Genomic DNA, 21309 nt, shown 5'->3' with positions numbered 1-21309 from the left:
AAAATTACATCACTTAAGAAATTAGTGCACCACCCTTGATGTCTTTTTCTAGCATAAAATTAAATAAAAATAAAAATCCATGGTTGTTGGCATTTCACAAGCATGGCCACGATTGCAATAAAAAAATATTGGCCAAATTGTCACCCATGGGCCATGGCCATGTGAAAGTCATATATTAATCTTCCCGTTACAATTACATAATTTTGCTCAGTTTAATATGCTTTTTTTTATTGTCAAATGGGATTTAATTAAGGCGTGGGCGGCTAGAGGTGCATTACCCTTGTATGAGTGCAAATTTGATAAATTTGTCCCTAAATTAGTTTTGCATTTGTTATGCACCGAAAATGTATCATATGTAAAAAATATTTTTTTATAAGAATATAAGAATAAATCAAGACCGTCAGATCTAATAAACATTAGTGGTAAGAGGCTCAATTGTTACTGTAATTTATGTTATTTTTTAGCTTCTTTTTCCCTTCTATTCTTACTTGTATTGGGTTGTAGTACCATTTGTACTTCACTTCAATATATATTTTATGGCTTATAAAAAAACAACATGGTCATTTAAAAATGTCATGGTAGCAATCTAAACATGAAGACAATGAAGATCGTTTAATGGGTTTTAGTTGTGATTAATTTTTTTATATTAATTTTTAATTATAATTTTTTTTTTACTTTAATTATAAATTAAATATGTAGATATTAAAAATTAATTAAAAATGATGTGTGATATGCCACATGTGCACTTGCCTGCCACTCAACACTTTCGCTGGAGCTTCGCCTTCCGACAATGACCAAAACCAAACTGGTTGCAATCTGAGGTTGAGGAGTTCTGGCAGCATTGGAGCTCGAAGCATTTGATTCTTCCATGTGTTCAGTAGGAATGGAATCAATCTCATGATCCTTCTCGACGCCTGAGTGATCTGATTCATCCATATGCTCAGCTTCAGAGATAGTATCTGGCCTTTGCCTTGAGGTGACAGTCTTCTCAGGTGAAGTGAAACTCAGATCCTGTGAGTTGACTGCTGAGTAATTGGACAAGGATACATAGGAGGTCTCAGCAGCGTCTGGAATCCGATCTTCAAAATTGGAAGCAATTTGTTGAAGAGGCTTCACATTGAAAGGCGGCTCAAGGATTTGGACATCATCATCTTCCTTCTCTTTCTCAGCAGGGATCTCACCAGTCTGGGTTATGAGAAAGGTGTGTGGAGTAGATGCTGGCTTGGAAGTGAATTGCTGAACTAAGGTCTTTAGAGTTGCCTCACTTTGAATAATGCCTTGAATGAAGGAATTTAAGGGAGGTACTGGTTCAGTTGGGATGGATGTGGAAGAGGTGTAAATTGGAATGGAATGAATGTCTGTGGTAGCTGTTTGGATGGTTGAAATAGGAGCTTGAGGTTCAGCTTGTGTGTGAGTTTGTGTTTCAGGTTGAGTGGGTGCTGTTTGGGTTAAGGTGGGCATGGAAGTAGATATAGGCAGGGGTTGTTCAGGTACAACTACTAAAGCAGAATCAGAATTAATGCTTTCAGTAATTACCTTAGCATGGCTTCTGATAGGTGAGGTTCTGGTGAGTTGGACAGCCCTTGCTGGATCAGAAGTTCTTTTAGATCTTCTTTCACGTTGTACTTCTGAAGCAGATTCAGAAGCTTGTTCTGCAACTGTCTCTTTCTGCTGAAGGGGACCTTTCAGAGGCAGCTTTCTTCTTCTTACCAAGTGTACCTCATCAGAATCTGTGGATTCTTCAGCCTCTGAGGAGTCTCTTATACCCTGAATTACATTCTGGATGATCACATGGTCATCCTGCTCATCTTCCTCTTCCTCAAGAATGATTTTGCGTCTCTTAGCCAGAGGCATGTCTTCATCTTCAGTTTCCTCACTTGAGAAGTCTTCCCATGTGTCTTCTGAGCTTTCAGAATCAGACATTTGTTGTTGTTGAGTTGAGGTTCTCTTCAGTGACCTTTCAGAAGATGCTTCCCTGATGATCACGGTCTTGGAAGCAGCCTTCTTCTTTGCAGGTTCCTCTATCAGAATCCCTTTGCCCTTAGGATCTGAGGGCTTGCTGCTTGTTGCTCTTCTGGATTTCCTGGTAGTCAGCTTAGGAGGACTTTCAGGAAGGGTGTTAACGAATTCTGTAAGGGTGATAGGATCTCCTTGTCTTCTGAGCATCCTTACATATTCCAAAATGCATGCTGGATTGTCCTTCTTGGACCAAATAGGAAAGTCATCAATGGGGTAATTCCTCTGACGAACTTCATCAGAAGTGTCTTCTTTGGGAGCTACTTTGATCTTCTCAATGATCTGCATTTTCTTTAACTTTGTGCCATTGAGGGTATCACCAACTATCGTGGCCAGATCTTCGTGAAGTTCAAGATCTGATAGAGTCTTAACAAGCTTGTTTTGGACGAAGATATCTGACAGTAGCCTTCCATACGGAATGTAGGAGATGAATCTCTTGTTCTCAGAACCAGTTGTGGTCCTTGATTTTTCCACACACTCCTTCAGATAATTGAAAAGAAGGAATGGCAGACATATAAGCTCACCAGTTGAAATGTAGTACATGATTACCTTCTGAGTTGCATTTAGGTAATCAGTTCCTCCAGTTCTAGGGTGAATGCAGTGCATGAAGATCTTTTGCCAAATCTTCATCTCAGACTTCAAGTCCTTAAAGCTGTACTTGGTTTTCTCGTAAGACCAGTTATCATAGAGCGCCTTGTTGACAACGGTCCTCATTCCAACAACATTTGCTTCAACATTCTTGATCCTTTTTCCCTCCTGGAACTTCAAACCCAGCGGCTTTGCAATAGATTCTTCAGAGATCACAATTTTCTTGCCCAGTACATGGGAGACGACGTAGTAGTCATTGCACACTGCATTTTTCCAGAACTCGACAACCAATTTGTGATAGATTGGACCAACGAGCCTGTTGAAGTACCCAGACCATCCTTGCAACTCGACTTGGTTCCTGATATCAAACCCTTGTTGAGCAAGATTATCAAAATCAACTCTTGCTTCGCAGCACACATTCAGTTCTTCCACTTTCTTTGCACAGGTGACTACATTTGGTGCATTCAGAATCTTCTGAGCTTCCTCGAATCTTTGCTTCTCCTGATCTTTGGCAGTTTGTGTGGTAGCAGCAGAAACATTCGCCTTAGGTTTCCTTTATTTACCCATGATTCTTAGAGGATGAGGTTTTAGGGTTCAGAGAGAAAGGGGAAATGTTGGAGGGAGAAGTATGAATGAATGCAATGCACACGGGAGTTTCAAAACCGTAAGTGTAAGTGAGTGGGAGATCGTGTGTGATAGTGCATATTGTGGGTTTAATGGTAACCGTTGACAGTTTTTCTAAGAAATTAAAGGCAAAGTCAACGGTTATAAAGTATATAGTCTGAAAATAGCATAGTAGAGGAGAGTAGACATCATCATTATAGCAGATATACCACGCGACTCAAGGAACTATGTCACAAATGAAGTGACACGTGTATTGTTGTCTACCACAGAAGTTTAACCAGTGGGTTAAGTGCTTCTGATCGAGTAACTTCTGAAAGAGGTAACATCTGATGACTTCAGAGGTACCATGGTCAGAAGTTCTGAAGAGAACCTTACTCTGGACAAAAATCCATGTTCAGGTTTTCAAGAATAAATAAAAACCTATCTTCTGCTAAGGGCTTAGTGAAAATATCTGCCCACTGATGGTCAGTATCAACATACTCTAGTGATAGAGTGCCCTTCTGAACATGATCACGAATATAATGATATTTTACCTCTATATGCTTTGCTCTTGAGTGTAGAATGGGGTTCTTGCTGAGTGAGATAGCAGCTGTGTTGTCACAATAAATAGGAACCTTCTTCAGAGACAACCCATAATCTTCTAGATGATTCTTCATCCATATGGTTTGTGTACAGCATGTGGCAGCTAAGACATATTCTGCTTCAGCAGTTGATAGAGCAATTGTGTTCTGTCTTTTGCTTGACCACGTGACAAGATTTGATCCAAGGAAATGGCAGCTTCCAGAAGTGCTTTTTCTTTCCACTCTATCTCCAGCAAAGTCAGCATCACAAAAACCTGAAAGTGTATACTCTGATGTTTTTCTATACATCAAGCCAAGGTCAGTGATTCCTTTCAGATATTTGAGGATCCTCTTAACAGCAGTTAAGTGAGTCTCTCTAGGATCTGATTGGAATCTAGCACAGAGATGCACACTAAACAATATATCAGGTCTAGATGCAGTTAAGTAAAGAAGAGAGCCTATCATTCCACGATAGAGCTTCTGACAAACCTTAGAGGAAACTTCCTCTTTCTCAAGAATGCATGTTGGATGCATTGGAGTCTTTGAGATGTTGCAGTCACTCATGTTGAACTTCTTCAGAAGTTCCAGGGTGTACTTCTTCTGATGGATATAGGTGACTCCTGGTCGTTGATCTATTTGAATTCCCAGGAAGTATTTAAGTTCTCCCATCATGCTCATTTCAAATTCAGCCTGCATTAACTTAGAAAATTCCTTGCACAAGGAGGGATTAGCAGAACCAAAAATGATATCATCAACATAAATCTGAACTATAAGAATGTCATTCTTATAGGTTCTGCAGAAGAGAGTATTGTCACCTTTACCCCTTACAAACTCATTTTGTAGAAGAAAGGAACTGAGCCTTTCATACCACGCTCTGGGAGCTTGCTTCAATCCATAGAGTGACTTCTTGAGCTTGTAGACATGCTCTGGGTGTTTGTCATCTTCAAAGCCAGGAGGTTGCTTGACATACACTTCTTCTGAAATGTAGCCATTGAGGAAGGCACTTTTGACGTCCATCTGGTGAAGAATGATGTTGTGATTTACTGAGAAGGAAATCAGTAGCCTTATAGCTTCAAGCCTTGCAACAGGAGCAAAGGTCTCAGTGTAATCAATTCCCTCTTGTTGACTGTAGCCTTGAGCTACCAGTCTCGCCTTGTTTCTTGTTGCTTCTCATTTTTCATTCAGCTTGTTTCTGAACACCCACTTGGTTCCTATGACATGGAACCCTTTAGGTTTAGGCATTAAGGTCCATACATCATTCTTGGTGAACTGATCTAGCTCTTCTTGCATTGCTTGAATCCAGCCTTTGTCTTCAAGAGCTTCATCAACTGATTTTGGCTCAATGAGAGACACAAATCCCTTCAGACTCAGAAGAGTCTCTTCTGAAGGTTTGAGCATAGACCTGGTTCTGACGGGAGCATCTTTGTTGCCAATGATTAGTTCTTCTGGATGAGAAGCAACTATTCTTTTCTTCTTCTGAAGAGGATCAGAAGTTGTTGGAAAATCTTCAGATGCTTCAGCCTCTGGAGCAACATCCTCTGGGCTTTTTATTGGTTGATTTGCTTCTGAACAGTCAATGCTTAAATCTGCAAATCTTTCAAACAGCTTTGACTTTTCTGAGCCAAGCTTATCATCAAATCTAATCTGGATGGATTCCTCAACAGTTTGATGAATAATATTATAAATTCTAAAACCTTTGGATCTTTCAGAATAACCAAGAAAATAACATTTTAAAGCTTTAGAATCGAATTTACCCAATTGCTCCTTAGTGTTGAGCATGAAGCAAGTACTTCCGAATGGATGGAAGTAAGAGATGTCAGGTTGTCTTCCTTTGCATAGCTCATAAGGAGTTTTCTCCAGAATTGGTCTAATGGAGATTCTGTTCTGGATGTAGCAAGCAGTGTTGATTGCTTCTGCCCAGAAGTGTTTGGCCATACTTGATTCTTGCATCATGGTGCGTGCCATCTCCTGAAGAGTTCTATTCTTTCTTTCCAGTACTCAAACTTTTCACCATCAAAGATTGGTGCTCTGAGTTGATTGTTGTTGTTATTGTTGTCAGCGGAAGTATTGGCTTGGGCCATTGCTTGTTTTTCACACAAGGTTCTGGATCACTGAACACTGTTAGGTGTTAAAATCAGAACCGGAGCTCTAATGCCAATTGAAGGTGCGAAAAACACTAGAAAGGGGGGGTTTGAATAGAGTTTTTGAATCTTGGATATACTTTTTCTGCTTTTTCAAAACTCAAAGATAAAAACTAAGTGCTGAATGATAGGAAGTAAAGCACACGAGTATTTTATCCTTGTTCACTTGAGATAAAAGCTCAAGCTAATCCAGTCCACCTGTGAAGGTGATTTCTTCCTTCTTCTGATGAAGGCAATCCACTAAAATCAATGAGTGTTACAACTGCACTTTGCAACCTGCTAAGTGACTAACAATACACTGATTTTCTCACTAGTATCCTCTTAAGAAGCTGATCTATCGATCCTCTTAAGACTAGCTAAATACTGAATCAGCCTTGATTCAGTCCTCTCAAGATCCGACCAACCTTGGTCTCTTGATGAACTTTACAATATGATGTAAAAGGTTTCGGGTTTACAAAGAGTGCTTCTAACAAGCGAATAGTAAACTCAGAAGTTTAAGAACAGTGAAGAAATAATGCTAAGAGAATGGTTCGTATATGTTGAATATTTTCAGCAAAGTTTCTTAGCCTCTTTCTTCTTTCTTCAGCCTTTATATACTCCAAGACTTGTGATGTAGCCGTTGCTAGGGTTTTATCCGTTGGAGTGGAAATTCTGTAATATCAGACTGCTAGGCTGTACAAGGTAGGTGGCGGACAGACTGAGATTTGTACGACGTTGTACTGTGATAGTGACCTGTCTTTTCACCAGTTGACTTGAGATGAAGGAGCTTTAGATGAACGTTGATGAAGCTTCTGATCATCGTCAGATTGGAGCTTGGATTCCTCTGACCGTGCAACTTCTGCTTCTGAACAAGTTCCTCAGAACTTCTGATCGTCAGAGCTAGAATAGCTGGGGTCTTCAGAACCAACTTCTTGTAAGTCTTCAGAACTTGAGTCTTCTGCATCTGGACCGTTCCACTGGAACATCTGGCCTTCAGAACTTCTGACTTGAGTTCTTCAGATCTTCTTGAGAGCTTCCATCTTCAGAGCTTCTGAAGCGTTTGCCACTATTCAGAACGAACATGGTAGGATGAAGAGCTCTCTTTTTTAGTAACCCTTGGTTCTTCTTCTTCTGAACGAATAGGCTTGGGTCAGATTCAGAACCTGTTTGTCACAACTTAAAAAGACAAACGTTAGGGTACCACAATTGTTCATCATCATAAACCTTAATTGTAATCATCAAAATATAGAGATGCAACCACTGATCAAACCTTGATCTTACAAACCACTCAAATTAGGATGAGTTACCCAAGTTAAATCTTGAGTGATTTAGATAACACAACTTGAATTGTAATCAATTATGCGTATCTCGTGTGAATGCAAACCAGGATTATATTGCGTGGGCATCACATGAAACGCATTTGACTCCATATCTCCTAATGTGGTATTTCTAATGGAGACTAGGTTAATTGTATTCTTCTGAGATGTTGCGCCATCGTGACATGAGTGGCCTTTCAAATATTTTTCCGGTTCAGTATGTAGGACAAGGTAGGTCTCGGCAGGTGGTTTGTGTTTGTTATGGACGGATGATGTTCAGAGGGAGGTGGTCAACGCTTCTCTTAATCATGTTTTATTTTGGATAACTCATCCTGATAACTTTTCTCCGATGCAGGTTTTAGTAGTTTATGGCTTCTTGGAGGGTCGAAATAGAGGTGTAAAGCCTAATGGAGATGTCCCTTGGCTTTAAATTGGTGACTTTAATGATATTCTATAAGCTTGGGGTGACCCGCATGATATGGAATGTTTACAGGTGGCAGCACATATGTGTAGTGGTTGTGATATTCATGATGTCCGCTTTTCGGGGTACATGTTTACTTGGTCAAACAAGAGGCGAGCTCCAAGCATGGTTGAGAAACGACTTGACTTTGCCTAAGACAATGAGGCTTGGGAGACACTTTGGCCAGACACAGGCATTGCCCATCTCTCCAGGTATCGTCCCTATCATAACCCTATTTTACTGACTTGTAATGCTCGCGTGAGATGGAAGGGGATGAGGAGGGAAAATCTCTTTCGCTTTGAGTAACTTTGGCTCCAAAGTGAGGATGAGTGTAAGGAGGTGGTGGCGGAGGCGTGGAGTGGCATTGGATCGGATCTAACAATAAAAAAATTTGAGGTTGGTGGGAGGCCGAGGACTTGGTGAAAAGAAAATTTTGGGGACTTTCTAAACAAGATCTTTGATGCAAAAGTTCTTCTTCAAGAGATTCAAAGAAAGGAGCAATCCCAACAGGTGTTGGAGGCTATTCAAGAGGCGAAGAAAGGGTTGGATGTCCTTTTTGAACAGGAGGTCTGGTAGATCCAACGGTCTCGAGCTACTTGGCTTAGAAATGGTAATCGGAATACCTTGTTTTTGCACCAGAAAGCATCACAGCGGCGGAAAAGGAACCTAATAGAACTTATCAAGGATGATCACAAGAGGGAGTATGAGGATGGTGTGGATATTTCTAGGGTGTTGTCTGAGTATTTCATGGGTTTGTTTGCTTCATCTAACCCTTAAGGCATTGAGGAAGCTACCTCACTGGTTGCTGGAAGAGCTTCTGAGGCGTATATGCAGGTCCTGGCTGCCCCATTTACTAAGAAGGATGTGGAGGAGGCTTTGTTCTAGATGCACCCAACAAAAGCATCGAGGATGGATTGTTATCCGGCTTTGTTTTACTAGAAGAATTGGTATATTGTTGGGGATGATGTCTCCATTTCTGTTTGCAGGTTTTGCACGAGATGGTTACGCTAGGTATTTTAAATAAAACTTTGCTTGTTTTGATTCCTAAGATAAAGAAGCATGTGCATGCGACCCATTTTAGATCGATCGATTATTCTCTGCAGTGTTCTTTTCAAGATTATAACTAAAAACATTGCAAATATTGAAATTAATTTTGCCTGATTTGATTTGTAACTCTCATAGTGCCTTTGTGCCAGGGCATCTAATTAAGGACAATACTTTTGTAGCGTACGAATGTTTTCATTGTATGCATAAGAAAATTTGTGGCTGAAATGACATGATGGCTTTGAAATTAGATATGTCTAAGGCATATGAATGGGTGGAATGACCCTTTTTGCAGCGGGTCCTCCAACAGATGGGCTTCCTAGTTAATTGGGTTCAATCAATTATGAGTTGTGTAACAACAACGAATTTTTCTAATATGCTAAATGGAAACCCTCAGCCGGGGTTTATGCCCCATAGGAGCTTACTTTAGGGCGACCCTTTATCCCCTTATTTGTTTATAATTTGTGGAGAGGTTTTCTTAGCTCAATTCCAGAAATCTATAGCTTCCTCTAAGTTGCAGGGTATTAAGATTGTGCATTGTGCGCCTATTATTACACATTTGTTGTTTGCAGATGATAGTATCATTTTTGCCCGTGTGACAAAGGAGGAGGCCGAGTGTTTGAAGGATATTTTGGCCACCTATGAGCGTGCTTCAGGTAAAATGATAAATCTTGACAAATTAATGCGTTCTGTTAGCAAAAATGTGCCTCAGAACAGATTTTATGAGCGTAAACAACTTTTGAAAGCTAAGGCAGTTGGAAGCTTTGACAAGTATTTGGGTTTGCCTACTATGATTGGCAAGTCTAAAACTAAAATACTTAAAGGGCCTCCGCGCTTCGTGGTTCGACGCCGAAGAACCAATGGCTTGCTCCAGCCATGGTTGCGGTCTGGAAGTGTCCACCGCGAGGTTGTCTGAAGGTCAACTTTGACGCATCAGTGAATGTGGTTGGTTTCGCTGGTACGAGAATCGTTTCTTCTAAAGGTCAGGAATTATGCAGGCGAGGTCCTTGCTACTATTGTAGAGTGCTATGTGGGCGTCTCGTTGTCGGTGTTGACGGAGGCTTTGGCCATGCGTTGGGCTATGTCCCTCGCGGTCCAGTTGGGGTTCTGCCGTGTTCACCTTGAAACAACCTTCCTTCATCTTTGCCAACGATGGGGAAGCCTCCGATGGTGGTTCTTATTTGATTTCTATAATTAGGGAGTTTCGTTTGTTTACTTCTTATTTTGAGTCCTTTTTTTTTTTTTGAACTTGAGTCTGTTGAACTTTATTTTGTTCATCATAGTGGTAATTATGTTACTGACTTCCTAGCCCGAAATGCTTCCGCTTATGCAGGTGCCATTTGGGTAGAAAAAGTTCCGCCCGGAAGCGCTTTCATTTGTAAATACTGATATTTTGGCTTTGGTGCCGTTGGTTTCTTGATTTTATGCTGACATATTTAAGAAAAAAAAATCAACACCTTCAAAAACCTAGAAACTTGAATTGTAATCCATTATGTGTATCTCGTGTGAATGCAAGCTAGGAATAGGATTAACTTGTGTGAGCACCACATGAAACACATTTGACTTCATATCCCCCTGGCCTATTAGCAATTCTCATCCGGTGGCAGCATCAGAAAGAATGACCTGAATCGAAATAAAGTGCAAAGCTGGGAGCAATCTTTGATAAATCGATGTGCTAAAGACAATGTTACACCCGGGGCCGACGAGGGCGGGAAGTGATCGCTGGTGCAGTGAGGCATAGACAAGAAGCGACTCTTGGCAGGCTTCTAGGCGAAGGGACACAAGAATGAGCCGATCTCGCACCTGAATAAGAGGTATTCTGAGACTGTATAGGTATGAGACTACACAGTTGAAGAGAGCATAAAAGATTTAATTGATACTATTCATAATAACAAGATCATTTTCTTTTCAGCCCAACTTATAAAATCTTCAAGGTTAAGTGTGATTGCCTTTGAGCATTTCAGGCAAACGTTTTGACTTTTGAAGCCAAGGCAAGAACATACATAAATTGCATGCAAAGAAATAATATTTTCATTTCTCTTATACTCTCTCTCTTTTTGCATGTCTGTGTCAAAAATATCCTGATGTGAGATGATAGCAATTATATTATATGAATTATAACACATTATCACATCCCTGTCACAATACTATAAAAACAGTAACATAAATGACTAATCTAAAATACTCAATGTTGAAACTGATCCTGTATCTTATTATTCGGCAGAGCATTAAGTTTGAACCAAGTTTTTTTTCTTCTTAACTATATAAAAATAGAAAAATGGCGTGCCATAATGAGTTCTGTTTATCATCTTCTGCTGTACCCTGCAAACCTTAAGAAAGTGGGAGCTCTCAAGTCCTTTCTACTTGTACCAATATCAACATCAGTACAAAAACTATTTTTGCCACATTTTGGGGAATGCGAAAATTGTGAGCATTACAACTAGAAATCCTAAACTCTGCGTATGTTGTGTCATAGCCAGTCCTAAGCCCGAGTAAAGAGGAAGTATATGTTAGGCAACTTAAAAATGGATCAAGTAGGTCCATATAGCCGACCTCACTTACTGAGATAAGACTTCTTTTATTGTTATTGTTGTATTACAACCAGAAACACTACTACTAACACCCCAACTTCTAACAACCTAAATGAACATTTTTCTGCATCAACTGAAGAGCATCAATTTACCTTTGAGGAGTAGCATTCACTCATCTAAAATCCAAGTTCTCCTCAGGGCTCAGGGGTCGGCATCGGCATGGATAGTCTGGAAGAAAACACCTAAAGCTGCAGAAGTAGAGAGTGCAATGTCCAAATTCTATCACAGGAAAACTGAGCTGCAAATCCTAACATTACACAATATCCTTTCAAAAATCAACGGAATATGTGCTGTGAGTCACATATTCCTAAACATCTCGTTTGACAACAGAACAAGGCAGAGAACCACAGATGATGTTCTAAAAACAAATGGACAAGGAGAAATGAAAAAATGTTTGATTAGTTCATATTAGAGAAAAGTTGCATAAAAACCATTAGGATGATTTGATATTATTATACATGTCTTAATAAAGAAACATAAATTCTGATATTTAACACATTTAAAAAGGAGACATGAAGCCAGAATGAAAGGAAAAGCTAAGGCAAAATCAATTCAAACTCAAGGAAATATGATTTATCAAAATTTCTTCACTCAAACACAGTGGGAAATGAAAATAGATAGGCGCGCTGCGCGCGTACAGTAGCAGATACGAACAGTACTTTGTATAGGTTATAGCATCTCATTTCTCTTATTGATGTAAAATCTAATGGTCTAAGCTCCTATTGGATTCCTTGTGATATATTTACTATTTATTAATAACTACATCAAGGATAAGATTAATAGCATCATATGAAAATTTAACTACAATAAACAATGGCTGTCAAATCTCTTCCTAACAAAAGAGAGAGTAGCAACAAGATAGTTTAACTTAATCACCAATAATGTTAGAAGACCTGCTTGAGATTATAGAATTTGAATCAGCTATCGTTGCTGGAGGCCTGGAGCTATATGACTAACAACATAGCTCACTAGCCTCAGTTTGCATCTCATTGTCTGAGCCTCCATGTACATTTTATGATAAAATGAACCTCCAGATAACATCATCTCACCATAACACAGGGAAAAGGACTTTAGCAACCGAGTTTGAGTGATCTTTGATCGTAAAAAAGGAAACATGTAGGCAGAACAATAGGGAACTAAATACAAGGAATTCATTAAAAAGATAATGGGAAACAGTAGAATTAGAACCATATGCAACTAATCTGAGAAGCCAACAAATTACAATAACAAATAAGGATAAGATTAATACCATCATCTGCAAGTGTAACTCCAATAAACCAGATTTGTCCAATCACAACAAATGTTACAAACCCAGCTTAATATTACAGAATTTGAATCAGTTATCATTTTTGGAGGTATACCACCACATAGCACAGCAGCCTCATTTTTCATCTCATTCTGTGAACCTCCATTTGCCTTTATTAATGGTGAAAAAGAACCTCCAAATAACTTCATCTCACCATAGAATTATTCTTCAAGATAATTATAACACGGACAAGGAACTACTTCAGCAATCAAGTTCGAGTGATCTGAGACCAATACAGAAAGTTCTTCTAAATTTGACAGACCAAATACATAAGTATCTCTGCTAAGTTCTTCTAAACTTCCAAATTCACAGGCTTCTGCAACACAAAAAATGTAGAAACAAAGAAATAAAACATAAAGACCAAATTAATATCTTAAAAGAGAATTTATTTATTAATATACCAGATTGAATAAATGAACACATGACACTTGCCTTGGTGTTGTCTTCAATAACTCAGCCAAGTTGGATGAAACAAAGCAATATCTGGGTAACTTACATATGGCAAGTTGCTTCGGATTAAAATTAGATGGTAAATACTCTGAAGGATATCTCTCCCATTCCAATACTCTCAAACTATTTGGGAGATATTCGGGAGCTTTAGAAAAACGAGCATTTCTAATAATAAGTGTTCTGAGCTTTTTCATATTCTCGAAGCCCTTTCCATCCCATTCTATTTCTTCTTCGCCAGTCAAGGAGAAATCTAGGTAGATGATTTCAATGTCTCTGGTTCCCTTTTTAAGACAATGCACAAATAAAGCACAATATATACATGTAAGATTTAAACGTGCATATATAGAAACAATTGTAACGAGAGCATATAACGGTCTAAAACAATAAATCAAGGTTTTAAGATGAAAAACCAAACCATTTATATCTAACTTACTCACCGTCTCCTCCTCTAAAACTTGAAGTATATCTTCAGGGCTCCATAACCTAGTACGCTCACCAGGCTCTTTTATTTTTTCTAGTCGAACAATTTCCTTACCCATATCCTCTATCAACTCATGTACTGTTACCTTACCATACAAACCGATCTTTACAAGAGATCTATCAACCAATATTCCAATGTGATGTTTCAGGCAACCACCATGATGAGCATGGAGTATATCTTCAACCTCGGCCAATGGATGCCCTTTGAAACAACAAGCAATGTCAAGAAAAACATTTTTTTCTTCCTCTCCCAAATCATCATAGCTTACTTTAAGTACCTTTTGGATATCTTTGTCCGGAATCCTTTCATACTGATCTAGAGCTGATTTCCATTCTTTTACAGTTTTACTACACAGGTTAGAACCTATTACTTCCAAAGCCAATGGAAGGCCAGAAGCATAAGTTACTGCACGATTTATAAGGTCCTTGTAACTTGAATCAACTGTTATTTCTGAAAGCATTCAAGGTCAACAACTCAAGAGCTTCTTCCTCATTTAACACATTTACTTCATATGTTCTTTCAATCCCATGAGTTGTTAGCAAGTGTTTGTTTCGAGTGGTAATGATAATTCTACTGCCAGGACCAAACCAATCAATTTCTCCAACCATAGCCTGCAGCTGATTCAGGTTGTCAACGCCATCAAGAATTAAAAGAACCTTCATTCGTTGTAACCTTCGCTTTATTATTGGAATTCCTTCATGGACATCTCCTATGCCAGTGTTCAGACCAATTGTCTTAGAAAGAAGAAGCTGTTGGAGATGGTCCAATTTGCTTGAATTTTCCCTCACGTTATGAAGAAAACACAAACATTCAAACTTGTCAACAATGGAATTGTAAACTGCTCTTGCAAGTGTTGTTTTCCCTGCTCCTCCAATTCCATAAATCCCCACCATGCGAACTCCATCATCAGATGCAACATCTAGAAGTGATTTTACTTCTAGCACTTTAGAATCTAGTCCAACAGGAAATTTGACAACATGTAAAGTAACACGGTTGATCTTATTGGAGACTTGTTTAACTATCTCTCCAATAAACTCATGTTCCTTTTCATCCCTGCCAAAACAGAGAAGCTTATGTAAAGTGATATATACTAAATGCATCAAAATCTCAATTATGGAGAAGGAAATTAAGAGAAAGATTCATTTAGCTATGAAGTGCACAGTAATTAAAGAAATAAAATATAAGGTAAAATTAAGACTTGTTTGCCATGCAATGAAGTATCTTGTTCAACATAAACAAGCATTTCTTCCCCCTTAATGTTAAAGTACTAGACTAAAGAATTTTCAGGACAGTACTTCCATTGGTTTAGGCAATGGGTTTTATAAGATGGGTTGAATAGAAAACCAAATAGTTTCCCTTGAAACTCAAATAATTTTATAATTCGTTATGAGTTTGAAAAATCACCATGTATATATATTTAATGCATCTAAGCCCACTTCACAAGGGACTGAAATATCATTCGATGTATTCTTTTCTGTAATTCTGTCCAACAAATTCACTGATGTAAGGTTAAAATTGTGATATTTATGTCTACATCACACAATTTAATTGTCACACTCTTTCAGTCAATATATATCATCAAAATCTCAATTATGGATAAGAAAAAGATTTAGCTATGAAGTGCTCTACTAGTCTACACCGCAATTCAAGAAACAAAAGATAACAAGGTAAAATTAAGACTTGATTAAATTAAGACATACTATACTAGAGTGTAAAATATTTCTTTTGAAACTTAACAACATTAATTATACTCCTTAATATGTGCGTTTCTTTTCTTTCTAGACGTAGACAGTTAAATAGGAACGGAGATAATATAAGATAATAAGAAGGTAGACTTGATTAAATTAAGTTGGGTACCCAAGTTTGCTGTAATGATAGCCTGATAAGTTGGCTACTTGGCTAAGAGCTTCCTTCCATTTCCGCAACCTCTCCATGTTTTCCATGAACTTTTTCTTGTTCTCTTCAAACCTGGCCTCACGATTAGCCAGATCTTTTTTGTAACTCCCAGTTTGATGCCTCACCTCAGAAGGATCCACCTCATAGAAGACAGGTAAGACCAACCGACCTTGGTTCTTAATGCGGTCCATGATGGTGACAAGTTCGTCCAAGCAAAAGGAAGAAGAAGCATAGGTTGCTGACAATACAGGGATAGCAATCCTGGACTCGTCAATGGCCTTGACGAGTGCCGGTGTGATTTCCTCCCCTCTCTCAAGTTCCTTGTCGTCCATGAACGTGTGGATTCCCATCTTACGAAGAGCTTCGTAGAGAGAACTAGCAAAATGGCGACGAGTATCACAGCCTCTGAAGCTGAGGAACACATCATATGTGAATAAGGAGGAGGAAGATGACGTTGATTGTGGCACAGCCATGAGAAAAAACAGGGCAATGTTCAAAATGAAACTAGAATTTCCAAGTAGATAGAGAACTTATAGTGTAAGGGATGTGGATGGTGGTTGAACTCTACAGCCACTTTTGTGGACTTAAGAGAATCATTGAATCACGTCTGAAGAGAATCATTGAATCATTGAATCAATCACCCTTCCCTCCTATAGTCCTATTAACTCCTTCAATTTTCATTTTCATTTTTACAATTTTATTTTATATTTAATTGCCTTCACAATGACATTGACACCACTCTCTATACATTAAGTTGGGTAAGACAACTATCAGCGACAAAAATCTATCCACTAAGTATGTAACATACTTTCATTCACATAGACTCGAACTTGAGACATCTGCTTAAAGAATTATGGGCGAACGCAGAGTTTGGACCTTCCTTCAGGATCTTATATAGTGTGTGAAACCAAGTCATCTCCTTTAACAAGGGTTATCTTTAACTCTCTTGTATCATCCTTCTTCATGAGCCAAGTTCTCTAAATTCTGGAGAAGCTCCTTCCCTCCCAATGACATTGGCACCACTCTCTATAAAATCTCTTACCTTATTAAGGAAGAGCAAACCCATATAGTTTTTCTTAAGCTTGAAGCTTACTTCATTCAACTTCTCATATTATATGTCCTTTGCCCGCGAGATACTGAAGAAGATTGTGTCACGAACCAAGAGGTCTTTATCATCCATCACATTGCCAAACATCGGAAGATTAACATTATTGACCTCGTCTTCAATCACAGTCTCTTTACCCTTACTCATCCAAAAACGTCTATCTCTAATGCATTTTTGCCTACATTGTTTCTTCCAAATCACAAGTCAGTGTGTATTCTCATGAATGTTGATATCACTGAGATCATGTGCATCTCTTATGGATATTTAGAAGGACTAGAATATCTCTTGCCAAATCAAAAATCTTTGAGTGCAGACGAAAATGAATGTCAATACTTAATTTTGTCCGAGGTATTTTCTTGTAACTTTAATATTTGCAAAGTTAAACGTTTTTTTGATGAAGATGAAATTGTATCACCAAATTATCCTTAGGTAAGTCCTCGCGAAGAAGAAGCTAAGGGTTGGTTAAGTGACACATGTAAGAAAAGTAAAGAAAATCGATATTCTATCTGAAATTTGAGAGGAGTTGCAAAATCGAAAATCACAAAATTGTAAATTGGATCGTAAGATTCTACTATAAATGGAAAAATATAATTAAACATATACATAACCATAACAAAATAGCATAGATAGGAAAAATATCATGTAAATCCTATCATTAGACTAGAGTTGAAATAAAAATCCGTAAAGATTAACACCCAAAAATAAGTCATAAACCAAAGAGAATTGTTATTCAGACCCCCCATCGCTATTCAGACCCCTAAAAATCTGGGAAATGTCAAAAATACCCTTAATGAAAAGAGAAAATTTGAAAAATACCCCTCCGTCCATCCTAACCTTCTTCCTAATGCTTTGTTCAAACCCCACCACCCACCCCCCCCCTCACCCCCCTCTCACCACATTCTCTTTCTTCTTCAACTTCCAAACCCACTCTCAACTTCCACACCCACATTGTTGCCGGCCACCGCCTCCACCACCCACGCCACAGACGCCGTCGTCCTCACCCAACACCATCACCAACGCCGCTGCCGCCGTCGTCGTCCTCACCCGAATTCTCCTCCCTCGTTGTCGTCGTCGTCTGTGAAGGTACTGCACTAATCCCGATCTAGATTTATCGCACTTTTAATAAGCGTTAGCACCATACTCTTTGTGTGCGTTAATGTCGCACTCTGAAAGTGCGACAGAGACGCACACTGAGAGTGCATTTTTCTGTTATTATTATCCCGACGCAATGTTAAACTACGTCTCTGTCGCACTTATAAAGTGCGTTTGTGACGCGCTTTATAAGTGCGATTTATACAGTTCTGGCCTGTAACAGAAACGGTAATCAATTTGTAATTTTCGTTTTGCATTTCAGAATGAGTCTCCCTAAGTCATATGAAGTGGACATGCCACAAGAAAGGGTGGAAGAAAGGCAATTAGCCAATGTAGAAGATCGACATGATGTGTCAATTGCAACGGACTACACAGAACAATTTACCACAGACAGGGTATTTTCATAACCAATGAGTGAGTTTATGTCAAATAAGTTGAGTTTATATGTGATGCGTATATGTGTTAATATTCTGTAGGTTTTTGCTACTCGGGATGAGCTTTTGGATTGGACTAAGAATGTAGGAAAGCAACTAGGCTTTGTGATCATTATTAGAAGGTCTGATTGTGGGAGCATGGGTCGTGGGAGTAAAGGCAGACAGTTGGCTATTTTGGTGTGCGAGATGAGCGGCAAGTACAAACAGTACAAGCCTGTGTTGATGCGGAAGGGGACAGGAACCAAGAAATGTGATTGTCCGTTCAGGCTCAAGGCGAGATACACATCAGAAGATGGTTTGTGGAGGTTGACTGTAGTACGTGGAGACCACAACCATGCGCCAGCCGAGACTCTGGTTGGCCATGCCTATGTCGGTCGCCTTACAAGTCAAGAAAAGGATATGGTGGGTAAAACGGTTGACAATAAAGTCAAGCCAGGTAACATGTTGCTGGCATTAAAAGATGTCAACCCTCAGAATCTGACTACCATAAGGCAATTGTACAATGAGCGGATGGCACACATTAGGGCCAAGAGGGGACAATTGTCAGAGATGCAGCACTTGATGAGGTTGTTGGAGGAAGACAACTACACGCACTGGTTCAGAACTGAAGAGGGTTCCAAGGTGATCCGGTCCTTATTCTGGGCCCATCTAGTTTCCATCCAACTGTTCAACCAATTTCCTACTGTTGTCTTGCTTGATAGCACGTACAAGACCAACAAGTATAGGATACCATTGCTGGAGATGGTTGGTATGACATCAGTTGGATTCACATACACCATCGCTTTTGGCTACATGTGCAATGAGTGTGAACCTGAAGTTACATGGGCACTTCAAAAACTAAGGGGGTTGCTACTTAGGGAGGAGGACATGCCTAAAGTCATGGTTACTGACAAAGACACTGCTTTGATGAACGCAGTTACAGTCACATTCCCTACAACAGCTCACTTGCTATGCCAATTCCATATTGCTAAGTGTAAGAAGGCAAAGTGCAAGCTCACTATCGAAGACAAGGAGATGTGGGATGATGTCGGGGACGCATGAAATAGAGTCATGTATGCCGAGTCAGCAGAGGAGTTTAATGCGAGCATGGACTTCTTACGTTCACTTGTTGGGGAGCACTCCGACCTCATGCATTACATTAAGGAAACTTGGTTTCCGTTTAAGCACAAGTTTGTGAAGTATGCGATTGACCGTTATATGCACATGGGTAACACAACTACAAACAGGTACATTCTTAGACACTGACATTTCATTAAGTATGCTACATTCATTAAGGATGTATTAATGTTAATGTTATACCTTTGCACAGGGTTGAAGGTGCACACACAAAACTGAAAGCGTGCATCAAAGATAGCAAGAGTGACATGTGTGCGGCTTGGGCAGCTATACATAGGTGCACTGTAAGACCTGGATTTTCAGAACAAGCTAATTTCCGACTCACGCGTAGAATCAGTGTAAGCGTGACAGGAGTTTGATATTTGAGAAAGATTAATGAAGAAGAAAGTTCAGGAATTGCTTGAGGAATGTTGCGTAGTCATTTTAGGAATTAGAGCGAGTCGTCTGCACACCCGCCTTATGGCAAGCGTGTCCAGAATAGGCTAATTTCGCTTTAGAGCAACGTTTTAAGTGAGATTTCGAATCCTTGGAAAATTTAAAGATTTTCTTTATTTTTCCTTCGACCAGCGTTTCATTTCGGAACTCTGGACTGTACGCACGATAGGTTTCACTTTTCGGATGTCCGCCGACGCTAATTTCCTTGCTTCGAAACCCTAGATTCGAGCGATGGATGAAGACTTTTTCTATTCGGGACTTCTAACGAATTTTCCGTCCGCGTTGCCAGATTTGTTTCGACATTTCCAATCTTTCTTCAGAAGGAAGTTTTGTCGTTTGAGCATCACAGCAAAAAGTAGTTTTTCGGGGCAGATTAACCGACACCGCTTTTGAGTTTTTTCGATATCGTTTTTCCCAAATCCTAGATATTTGTTTTGAGTTCTGGAATTCTGACGCCAGAATCTCTCTTAGAATTTCTCGGTGATCGTGCTGCAAAAATCGGAATCGCGAAATTTTCATTTTCCCGCGATTTCACCCGCCTATAAATAGCGCGAAAAAGCAAAATCCTCTCATTTTCTTTCCATTTGTGGCTGATTTCGTGGGGAGCAAGGGGGGAGGAGATTTCCGCGAAAACTTGACCAATCTTCGTGCAGTTCGTCCCTACTTCTAGGTATCGAGGTAACTATCATGAATCCTGCCTCTGATTTCTGTTTCTGCTGAGTTTCTGAAGTCGTTTCTGTGCTCTAAGTTTTGAGCTTTTTCTAAAATTGTCCGATTTCTCTGATTTCTCGCTTGGGTTATGTTCCTTATGTTCCCCTGAGTCTAAAACCTCTGTCAGTAAACTCTGATTGCGATTCAGTTGTCCAGGATCTGAAAAATTGACTCAAAACTCTTTTTGTCTCACATTTCGAAACTTTATTGTCGAAAAGCTGTAATCTGACTTCGTGCCTTTAGGATTTGTTGTCACGGATGTCATGAGGATCAATGCTGTCAAATTTGTTTTCCGAACTGATAACTTTGAAGTTTTGAGCCTTTATTTTGGACCAAAATGCCCCTGGATAGTCGTATTTCGACCCGATTGTCCGAAAATTGTTCCGACAATTTCTTTGCCTTAGTTTTACCCTAAAACTACCTTGTGAATTGATTTAGATCGAAGAAAAAGTTCGAAAACCCTATTTTCCATAGTGGCCGAAACCTTATTGCTTGGGTACCGTGTCCAAAAATAATTTTTGGGTCTCTATGACCTGAGCCATTGCGTAGCTCTTTCAATTGTCGAAATTTTGGCGCCGGTTTCGTGTCATTCTGAGTTCTGTAGCTCGAGTTATGCTCGTTTTAGCGAACGAAGTCTCCGTTGTCAATTTGTGCCTAAGTAGGAACTCTGAAGCTTTAGAGGCTTTCTTTACGATTTCGATTAGTATTAGTAGATCGTGTTGCTCCTAGTGAAGCTTGTGTTGATGATTGTGTTTTCTTTGTTCTAGGTTCGCAATTTCCATGCCCAACTTCTACTCACGAAGGTAAGGGTAACTCGGTTTTAGAGCGTCTTTGAGTCTTGCATGCTTTTATCGCACTGCCTGTGTTTGAGATGAAGATGTTTATATTGATTGGCAGATGATTATGATTATTATGCTGAATTTGGAAAATGTTTTCTGAGAGGCTTCGGCCGTTTACTGGTTTC

At 39.4% G+C, this 21309-nt stretch overlaps 1 protein-coding gene and 1 pseudogene across 1 annotated transcript; one reads left to right on the top strand and one right to left on the bottom strand.

Annotated features, from left to right (window-relative positions):
- Positions 1–12473: 12473 nt before the first annotated feature.
- Positions 12474–16036, bottom strand: LOC130738676 (TMV resistance protein N-like; annotated as a pseudogene).
- Positions 16037–17713: 1677 nt separating this feature from the next.
- On the top strand, positions 17714–19124 carry LOC130736787 (protein FAR1-RELATED SEQUENCE 6-like). Its single transcript, XM_057588576.1, has 3 exons — positions 17714–17817; positions 17912–18044; positions 18126–19124. The coding sequence occupies exons 1-3, from the start codon at positions 17714–17716 to the stop codon at positions 19122–19124; spliced, it is 1236 nt and encodes a 411-aa protein (XP_057444559.1).
- Positions 19125–21309: the final 2185 nt, after the last annotated feature.

This window comes from Lotus japonicus, chromosome 2 (assembly GCF_012489685.1).
Source record: "Lotus japonicus ecotype B-129 chromosome 2, LjGifu_v1.2".
Classification (NCBI taxonomy): domain Eukaryota; kingdom Viridiplantae; phylum Streptophyta; class Magnoliopsida; order Fabales; family Fabaceae; genus Lotus; species Lotus japonicus.
Note: the sequence above shows the minus strand (reverse complement) of the source record. Positions and strands in the feature narration are given on the sequence as shown.

Coding starts and splice junctions, on each gene's coding strand:
- LOC130736787 (XM_057588576.1), top strand. CDS start 17,714: ATGTCGCACTCTGAAAGTGCGACAGAGACGCACACTGAGAGTGCATTT. Junction 17,818..17,911: donor GTCTCTGTCGCACTTATAAA/GTGCGTTTGTGA, acceptor TTTGCATTTCAG/AATGAGTCTCCCTAAGTCAT. Junction 18,045..18,125: donor AACAATTTACCACAGACAGG/GTATTTTCATAA, acceptor AATATTCTGTAG/GTTTTTGCTACTCGGGATGA.